Source organism: Psammomys obesus, unplaced genomic scaffold, assembly GCF_907164565.1.
Source record: "Psammomys obesus unplaced genomic scaffold, mPsaObe1.curated_primary_1811, whole genome shotgun sequence".
Taxonomy (NCBI): Eukaryota; Metazoa; Chordata; class Mammalia; order Rodentia; family Muridae; genus Psammomys; species Psammomys obesus.
In genome coordinates this window covers 37,985,336-37,995,775 of record NW_026596046.1, presented here as the reverse complement: position 1 = coordinate 37,995,775, position 10,440 = coordinate 37,985,336, and the positions used below count along the sequence as shown (strand labels likewise).

The window sequence follows — 10,440 nt, the reverse complement described above, 5'->3', positions numbered from 1 at the left end:
CATACATACATACATACATACATACATACATACATACATACATACATACATAACAACAACAACAACAAAATCAGTAACGTCAAGGGAGGGGTAGAAAGATGGTTCAATGGTTAAAATTATTTCTTGCTATTCCTAAGGACCGTAATCTACCTCCCCATGGTGGGTCATAACCATCCATAACTCCAGTTCTGGATTGCCTGATGGTTCAATGGTTAAAATTATTTCTTGCTATTCCTAAGGACCGTAATCTACCTCCCCATGGTGGGTCATAACCATCCATAACTCCAGTTCTGGATTGCCCAGTGCCCTCTTCTGACCTCGGTAGGCACCTGGCACACACATGATACAGACAGGCAAAACACGCATACACAAACACACACTCACAAAGATTAAATACATTTTTAATACATACCTTTTTAAAGTTCTTTTTATCAAAAATATTTTTTAAATTTTTTTCATTTTTATTTTATGTGTGTGAGGATTTGCCATCATATGTGTGTCTGGTTCCCATGGAAGTCAGAAGAGGGCATCAGATCTCCTAGACCTAGAATTGCAGGAGGGTGCTGGGAATTAAACTCAGGTCCTCCGGAAGAGCAGCCAGTGCACATAACTTCCGAGCTATCTTTTCAAAAAGTGGAATGAGGGAGTATTACAGACAAAAACAAGTGTCTTGTACAGCTGCTTGAAAGAGGAATCATAGCTTGGTGTTCTAGTTTGGATTAGGTAATCTTGGTAAAGCTGGCCAGAGGTCTCTGTGTTGGGATGTCATTAATAGACACTAAAAGGTTACACATGGTCCCCTAAGAGTCCCTTATTTTTCCCTATCTCCCTTACCACACAAGGCCAGGGGTGGTAGCACATGCCTTTAATCCCAGGAGACAGAAGCAGGTGGATCTACAGAGTGAGATCCAGGACAGTCAGGGCTACACAGAGAAACCCTCTCTTGAAAAACCAATCCAAACCAAACAAAAATCAACAACAGCACATTTCAACAAACTGAATAGTTCTCCCTTTTCTTATCACTGAAGAGTAAAATACAGAAAGATGTAGAAAACGTTCAGACAGAGTTTAAACGAATGGAAGACATCCTGGACTCTGAGAAGAAGAAGGAATTGCAGAAGCTGATGCAAGAAAAGGAAGACATTATGAACAGCCTGGCAGAGTCTGAAAATGAGCATGCCCAGCAGAGCAAGTTGCTAGGAGACCTCATCTCAGATGTGGAGCATCAGTTGGGGTGCTCAGCCATGGAAATGCTGCAGGTAAGACTGCAGGAGGTCCCAGAGTCAGGAGACATGGAAGCCCTTGACTTCCTTCCCTGCTGCTGTGGTCTTCCTGGTGCTCACAGTGGGGCTCTTCCTGAACTCTTTCCTGAGTCAGTTTCAGAAGCCGGGGGAATCACTGCATGCACAAATGGCAAGGAGTGGAATTCTGCGTTCATTAGTTTATCAAGTGCAGCAGACAAAGTTAAATCTTGGGGAGGAGATCTGTTGGATTAATGGGTATTTATGACACTGGCTCTCTGTAGTGACGTGTGTGGTTCTAATATGTTTTACTAATTCCACTTAGTCACTGGCTAACAAAGGAACTTCTAGCCGTGAGAGATGCTTATGTTGTTCAGCATAGCATGAGTTAAGGCTTTCCCTATCTGCAGTGGCTCAATAAATAAGTGGCTCTTCTGGAATGCCTGGGTTCAATTCCCAGCTCCCACAGGGCAGCTCAAAACCATCTGTAGTTCTAGTTCTAGGAAATCCAGCACTTTCCTCTGACATCCACAAGTACCAGGCATGCTACTGGTGCACAATGTACATGCAAATGTTCATACATACAATAATAAAAATTAAAAATAATTTAAAGGGATTAAAGTCATGTACTGTCACCTCCCTGACTTGTATTGGAGGGGAGATAGGGAAAACGAATGGACTCTTAGGAAATCATGCATAGCCTTTTAATGTATGGCATTATTTTTTGAAAAAAAGTATTTTGACTAATTAACCCACTGTATATTATGGGTCCCTTTTTTCTATTTAGAGAAATGTAAAATTTTATTTTTTGTTACATTTATTTAGGTCATTTACACTCCTTTTATGTGGTAAATGGTGGCTGTAAACACTTTTAATTGAGGCAGAGGCAAATAGATCTCTATGAGTTTGAGGCTAGCCTGGTCTATAAAGTGAGTTCCAGGATAGACAGGGCTAAAGAGAGAGACCTTTTCTCAACAAAACCAATGTGTGTATGTGTTTGTGTGTGTGTATTTGTGTGTGTGTGTGTTTGTGTGTATTTGTGTGGGTGTGTGTATTATTGGTGTGTCAATGTGTAGGTCAGAAGACAACTTTGGAAAGATGATTTTCTCCTTCCACCTGTATGTGGCTTTCAGAGGTTGAAATGCTTTTCAGAGTTGAACATGCTTTCATGGCAAGTTTCTTTACCTACTGAGCCATCTTGACAGCCCAGAGTTAGGTCTTGCATCGTTTTCTGTTTTGTGTGTCTCCATGGGAATGTGCTCCTTTTGTCTAAGTTGTAAAATTTTTAGGCCAGGTTGGTTCTAGGAAATCCTCAGCATCTTCCAAATTTCTTAATTACCTACATTTATTATTTTATTTACATTGGTGTTTTGCCTGTGAGAGTGTTGGGCCCTCTGGGAGTTACAGAGAGTTGTAAGTTGCCATGTAAGTGCTGAGAATTGAACCCAGGCACTCTGGAAGAGCTGCCAGTTCAAGTGCTCTTAACTGCTGAGCCATCTCTCCAGCCTCCAGCTTTCGAATTTCTTTCTTTCCTATTGGGTTAATTTAAATTTAATTTAATTTAATTTAATTTTTTGTTTTGTTTCAAACAATTTTGTTTTTAAAGGTTTATTTATTTATTCTTCCTGCATGTGTGCCTGCAGGCCAGAAGAAGGCACTAGATTTCATTATAGATGGTTATGGGCCACCATGTGGTTGCTGGGAACTGAACTCAGGACCTCTAGAAGAGCAGCCAGTGATCTTAACCTCTGGGCCATCTTTCCAGCCTTAATTTTAATTTTTTAAAAATGAATATATCGTGATTTTTTTTGTCACTTGTGGGTCACATCACTACACGTGTGTGTTTGTGTGATGGCAACAACTCAAGTCTTTTTGTAATTTCAAGAACACGCTATGTATTATAGCTACCGAACTGAACAATACCAGAAATTTACTTTGGAGTATCACCTTTTGCACTTTTCCCTGCCCAGGTACTGACTACTCCATTCTAGTCTCCGGTGAGATCAGTTTTCATACCATCCACACAGTCATATGATAGTGCCATATTTATTTGGTTGAAGCTGGCTTGCTTCAGGTGACACAGATTCTGTCGGCTCAGCCGTGTTGCCACAAACGGCAGTTCTTCCTCATTTCTAAAGCCGTCCAGTACTCTGTGGTGGATGTGTTGGAGTTCTGGCTGTCCTGGAACTCACTATGTAGTCCAGGCTGGCCTTGCACGCCTCACCTGACTCTGCCTCCTGAGTGCTGGGATTAAGTTGTGTACATCATGCATATTATTTTTATACACATGTTTTTATTGATTTTATTGCATTAGTGCTCTGCCTTCACCATGCATATATGCCTGGTGCCTGTGGAGGCCAGAAAGGGTCACTGGAGCCCCTGGAACCGTAGGTACAGATGACTCTGAGACACTATGTAAAGCAGCAACAACAAAAGTTCTTAATTACTGAGCCATCACTGCAGCCCAAGTGTGAGTTTTTAAAGAAAAACAATGCCAAGGCAGAAAACATTAGCTCTAAGGTGAATGTTGGGATGTTGTAAGGGTCCACAGAGTTTAGACATAAATATTAAAGCTATGAAAGGCTGCAATGAAGAAGTAAAATAGAAGGGCTAGAGTGATGGTCCATTAAGTACTCTTGATGCTATTGCAGAGGACCTGTGTTCAGTTCCCAGAACCCAAAATGTGGCTCCCAACCATCACCAGTTCATGAGATAGGACACCCTCTGACATCCTTGGGCACCAGACACACACGTGGGGCACAGACACACATGCAAGCAAAACACGCGTAAAGTGAAATTAAATATAAAATAAATCTAAGAAAGACATTTAAAAAGAAGTTTAAAATAATGAAAGAAAGAGAGAAAATGTAGGAATAGGAAGTCCATTAGATGTGGGTGAAAGGTCTTACAAAGAATGTGTTCGAGTAGACTGTGGAGAGACAACCACTGCAAAGCCTAAGTGAGCCAGTTACAGACAAAAGCAAAATTGTGGTGAGAGATATGCAAGAATTTCCCTCGCTGCACTGACTTCCAGCTGACTCTCTTCCTGCACTGTTCTTAAATAGCATCCATGTTCTGTTCTCTTGAGAGTTGAGTATAGCCTATCTCTGACTCATTCTGTCACATGTTTCTATGATTTGTCATTTTTGTCCACTCTTCAACTTCACGGTTTGGCATTAAAGGTGTGTACTAAGGGTGTGTTTGTATTCCAGCCAGAAGGATTAAAGGTGTGTGAAGTGTCTGCCTTGCAGCCAGATAACCCAGAAGTCGAAGGTCTTTGGATGTAATCAGAACAGCCATGTTACTGGATTAAAATTCCTTTCCAAAGAATAGAGTATATAGTAAGAGAAAGTAAATGGAAAGAATACTGTTGCAGTGAATTTCTGACACAGTTGCGCTGAGTTGAAAGATGGACTTCGCAGGTCCCTTTGACTCTAGAAGGACCTACTTGGTGTTGTGAGGGAAGCTAGAGGGTTGTGTGGGTCTTGGAGCCCCCATGTTCCCTATGTTCTGGTGTATGAGAAAGGATAGGTTCTAAGTCCTTTCTCCGTGGTTTTCTCAGACCCCTGAACTCTGCCGTGATGTCTTCTGGCCTAGGGTATGGGAGGAGCAGCACTTCCTGCTAGTGTTTCCTGCTTTGCCCACAGGCAGCTTCTTTTTTCCAGCATGGTGTGTACTCCAGAGGATTTGGCAGTGGGAGTCCGTTTGAGGACAACCTGCTTGCTCCCCTACAGTCATCTCTGCTGCCTTAACAAACTCATTTACACAACATCACTTGCAGGAAATGGCTCCCTATGTGTCATCATGACTTCTCTTTCACAGACTTTACGTTGTGAAGATTCCCACCCGCCATCTTAATGAAAAGTCTTAACTCCTGTTTTCTTTGTTCCTATCTAGGGAGTAGACAGCATCATAAAACGGTATGTATGGCTGCCATTCTTTCTGTGTGGTAAGAATGATTTCTCCCAGGTTGGGTCAATTTAGATGTAGTGCTGAGTTTCCCATCAAAAGGCAATATTGCAACTATTGAGAACAGATTAGGTTCTGTGAAAGAAAAGTGAGTTGTGGGGAATTGGAGAGTGTGGCTCAGTAGTGGGATTGGAGATAAAAAGATTAGGGTACTCCTTTTTTTTAATATTTTTGTTTTATGTGCATCAATATGAATGTGTCAGATCCCTTGGAACTGGGAATTGAACCCGGGTCCAGTTAGGAAGAGCAGACAGTGCTCTCAAGCACTGAGCCATCTCTCCAGCCCCGATTAGGACACTCTTAACCCAGCATTTTGCTCACCCTGTGTACCTGGATGTGGCGATGCTCTTCCTTTCCGTACTCTGTACGAGTGTGGGAGGAGGGTATTCTTGTGTGCAGAGAGCACACCCAGCCAAACACACCAAGGCTTGTCTTAAGACACTGGGATCATATTAGTATTAGTTTGTTGTCTTCATCTTTTCCAAGTGTTTGTAATTTCTTCAAGAGAATCTGAAAACTCAGATGTTATCTGCGAGTTTCCATATTGGCTAAAGGTTTTAAAGACACTGGACTTTTCAAGACCTATTTCCTACCCTGCAGTCATGGAAGTATTTTCCACACATTGTTTTCAGGCTCCTTAGTTTCCATTTGTTTTAAGATTTATTATTTCATCATCCCTTGAGAGTTCAAGGAGGCAGAGAGGGAGAAAACAATTGTTTAATTTTAGAAGGCAAGAACTGTTAGTCTGAGGATGTAGGGCCTTCCCAACACTGCACTGAAAGCAAATTGAACGGAATATGACTATTTTTCATGTCCCCAGATGGCTAGCTACCCTTTCTTTACCTCTTCAGCATTGTCAAAAGACCTCAAATGCATCTGTGGATTGAAGTCAGTGGTCATTAGGGGTCATGGGGGTCGTTAGGTAGTACGTAGATTAATTGTTGTTATCCCTAGGAGTCATACTTTCTCGCTGACAAAGACCAAAACCATCCCCAAGGAACAAAGAAGAGTGTTCCGAGCCCCCGATCTTCAAGGCATGCTGCAAGTGTTGCAAGGTGAGGAGAGTTACGTTACAAGAGTTTTGTTGTGGGGTTCTAGGGGCTTCTAGATGCGAACAAGGAAGACACTGTTACTGACGATTTCACCATCTCTGATGGGAAAGGAGCATTCATCTTTGACCCTGTTAGGGCTTCCATCTCTTCCCCTCATCTGGAAGAAATGGACTTTAGAATACCTTTGCTTTCATTTACTATTGTGAACTTTTATCATTTCAGAGGTCACGGAGGCGCAGCGCTACTGGGGTAAGGAGAGATCACAGCCTCCTAAGCTAGCCACTCCTCACTTGCAGAGCTTGTGTGTCTTAGGCCTCATGTTGCATCTCCCAAGATCTGTGGTGCTTCTGCACTTTCCTGTCTCTCCTGCGACCTCAACACAAAGTTCTTTCCAGTTCTTGCACACTTTCTCCTTAGCCTTATATTCATAACAACACCAATAAGACTGTTCCTTCTTCTTGTGACACTCAGCCCTGTCATTTTTGTGCAGTTCGAGTGACACTGGTTGAAAACAACCATCCACAAATTGCCATTACTGCGGACAAGAGACAAATACGATATGAAGACCATCAAACAAGAAATTCAGCTAGGGATGAAAGCTGTCATGAAGGCATCATGGGATACCCAGCTCTCCAATCAGGAAAGCATTACTGGGAAGTAGATGTGTCTGGAAAAAGTGCCTGGGTCCTGGGATTAAGTGATGGAAGTTACCTCTTCAATCCCATATTTCACTCACACCCAAGCCCCTTATTTCGTTTGGGTGTTAATAATGATTTACACTATCAACCTAAATATGGGTTCTGGGTTATAGGGCTGCAGAAAAAGTACGTGTATAATGTTTTTGAGGAGTGTACCCTCACAGGCAGGCCCAGCACCTTGACACTCTCTCTCATGGTTCCTCCCTGTCGTGTTGGCGTTTTCCTTGACTATGGGGCTGGCACGCTCTCGTTTTACAATATTTCCCACCATGGGACTCTCATCTACAGATTCTGTTCAGTTTCCTTTCCTGACAGGGTTTTTCCATATTTTAATCCTATGAGGTGTTCAGAGCTAATGACAGTATGCTGGCCAGACTCTTAGCCCTCATGTGTTACTGTGCAGAGCCTTTGGCTCTCTGCATGCCTCATGGGCTTACACTCATGGACACCATTTTATCTCCTCTCACCCCGCTTTTTTCCCTGTCTCTAGTCTTTCTGTGTGAAAGTCTTTCATTATAAATAGGATATATTCATTTCTCTGGGCCATATTCTTCTCAGTTTTTTTTTTTTTTTTTTTTGAGAATAGTAAATTAGTAAAATAGTAAATGTCTGAGGGCTCACTATGCAAAATAACACTGCTGCCAAGTTCTTCTTTTATTCTTTATGGCAGGGATGGAAGCCAAGGCCTTGTGCATGCTGGGGAGGTACTCCATCATTGACTTTTGTCACATCTCTGTAACTACATTCTACTCATCAATGAAAGATTAAAGAAAATTCTTCAACTTGGTCTATTAGTTTTGAAAGTTATGAGTCTCTAGTTAAGAAGTACACCCTTGCTGGGCACAGTGGCACACACCTGTAATCCCAGCACTCCAGGAGGCAGAGGCAGGTGGATCTCTGAGAGTTTGAGGCCAGCCTGGACTACAAAGTGAATCCAGGATATCCAAGGCTACACAGAGAAACCCTTTCTCAAAAGAACAAAACAACAAAAAAAGGGACCTTAGCTGTAGGCCAGGTTCACCATAATGCTTCTTCATCAAAGAATTAAGGAGAAAATTTCACAAATTATACACACTGAAAGTAGCTGACTGTGCTGACGTAGGCAGCATCTGTACCAAAGGCAAAATGATACAGATATGTTTTCTATGTATGCTCATTGTAATCATTTACTTAAAGAAAAGCAGAATGTAACCACATTGTGATTTTTGTATTGCTTTAAAGATTTTGTTGAAATATATAAGCTGTGGGAGAAAAAATGAAGTTGTTGGAGCCATTTGAGTTTGCTCCATGCACCAGATGTGTTTATATGTATATATCTCTATGTATATATGTAAAGTGGTGGAGATCGCTCATTCAAGTTTACTCCATCCACCCAGTCTGTATGTACAGTGGTTGGAGCTTGCCCCTTGGAGTTTGCTCCATTCACCCAGTGTGTGCGTGAGAATGAATGAAGTTTGGGAGCGTTGGAGGTTGGTGTAATGCCAACTCCTGGTGCTCCAGATCTGGTTGCCGCCACGGCACATACACACTTCCTTGTTTGTGTAACTGCCTAAAACATTACACCTGACTGGTCCATTAAATGGCCTAAACCCGGGCAGGGCGGAATGGGGTGGGCATGGCTAAGGTTCCTAGGCTTAGGAGATGGATGGAAATAGAGGAAGAAGGGCACTACCGTTGGTTATCGTGGAGAAAAAAGCACGTGGGACTGAGGAAAGGACTCCAGTGCCAGCATGGAAAGGCTTAGAGAAAGAATAAAAGCGAGCACCATGGGATTATGGATGAAAGGTAGTCCAATTGAGAAGGATTGAGGTGGATGGCGTTGGATGGGGGCTGGGAGATGGATGGTGAGGATATTGAGACAGTGTTAAGTGTAATATCTGCCCAGTCCAAGGTTAGTAAGGTTAGTAAAGGCAATTATAAATCTAACAGGTGTCTGTGTCTTATTGTTTGTGATGGCGGGTTAGATAATACCACGGTGGTAATCTCAGAGCAAATAATATACTATAGCCCAACACTTTACCTTATTGTACTACACAAGTGTGTTTGTGTGCAGGATCTTTATTCTTTTTTTCCTTCCCTGGCTGCCATCAGTACCAGCTATCAGCAGCCAGCTACAATCAGAACCAGCTGCCAGTCACTAGTTACACTCAGAACTGGCCTCCAGCTGCTGACTCCACACTGGGCTCTACTCAGTTTACAAACACAAACACAAAATGAGCAAATATATATGTTGCAGTATCTTTGATCCCCATTGTGAACCACAAAATTGTGAACTGTAAAACCCTGTTTCTTGTTTGGTGTGGTTGATCCCTGTCACACTCCCTTAACCCAAGAACTTTTTATTGTAAACAGGTGATTATGGTGTGGTTCACCCAGCCCTAGCACACACCTTTAATCCAAGAGCTTTCTGTACATAATAATAAAGTTAATAAAGTTAACACTAGGACAAGAGGCAAGCAAGAAACCAGCTGACAGGGATTAAAGAGTAGGAGGGACTTTGAGTTGAGGGGTATTTTAGACAGCATGGAGAAGAAGGGGCTTTTAGCCCAAGCTCTGGCTTTAGCATGGGCTTCAGCTCCTCAGCTCCCTGGCTTTTTGGCCTTTTCCTCCTGGGCTGTCAGTTAGTGAGCTAGTGAGCCTTTTGTTTTTTTTTCCAACCCAGACCTGAGCTGAGAAGGAAGGTCAGCTGGACACTTTCTCTGCCTCTCTGAGCTGGCAGGTTTTCATCCTAGCATCTGGCTCCAGAGTCTTTACTGATAAAGTAGAACAGTTGGGATTTTCATTTTTGTCTATGACAACATATATTTATTATACATAATATGTATTATATAATATATATGATGAGATGAACAGAGCAACCTGAGAGCAGGCATGCATTAACTCATGACTCTGCTCATGACTACGGGTGTAATGCATCTAGCCTCAGCCCCTTCGACTCTCCCACAATGGTGGACTGCAACCTGGAATTGGAATCCAAATGAAGCCCTTTCTCCCTTGAGTCACCTTCCTCAGGGTGTTTTATCAGACCAACAGGAAATGAAACTAAGACTTGAACTGTTTTCGATAAAGTTGAAACAGGCAAAAACTATTATACAGAAATAACAAACAAAAATCCAAAAAAAGGAAACTAAGAAAATAATGTTACTTATGATATCCATAAAATAAATTAAACACTTAGGAATAAACTTAACCATATATTATATTTTTTTAAAAAAAGATTTGTATCTTAGGGAAACGTCTTTGTTTATGGAGAAGAACACATGTGCTCTTCTATAAATTGAAAACTCTCAACTCTGTGGCTCTAATGACTGTCCCTACTTTATAATTAAGTGTAACTCACTTCAGATGTCGGTGCCTTTCTTATCTTGAGAGAGTCATTACTGCTCATTTAGGGTTTAAATTAATTTAAACAGACAAGTGCATAGGATGGTAATAGAGCCCTGGACACGAGGGGCTGCCCCTGGCGACGGCTAGAGCCCT

General features: G+C 42.0%; 1 protein-coding gene across 1 annotated transcript in view; it reads left to right on the top strand.

The window, feature by feature from the left end:
* The window catches only part of LOC129688752 (tripartite motif-containing protein 12A-like), a 13,411-nt gene extending 5,260 nt beyond the window's left edge, over positions 1 to 8,151 (top strand). Inside the window, exons 4-8 of the mRNA XM_055623713.1 lie at positions 1,029 to 1,259; positions 5,139 to 5,161; positions 6,165 to 6,265; positions 6,485 to 6,511; positions 6,753 to 8,151. Of these exons, the coding sequence (XP_055479688.1) occupies positions 1,029 to 1,259; positions 5,139 to 5,161; positions 6,165 to 6,265; positions 6,485 to 6,511; positions 6,753 to 7,342 (972 nt within the window). The 3' untranslated portion in view covers positions 7,343 to 8,151. The remainder of the gene's footprint in view (positions 1 to 1,028; positions 1,260 to 5,138; positions 5,162 to 6,164; positions 6,266 to 6,484; positions 6,512 to 6,752) is intronic.
* Positions 8,152 to 10,440: the final 2,289 nt, after the last annotated feature.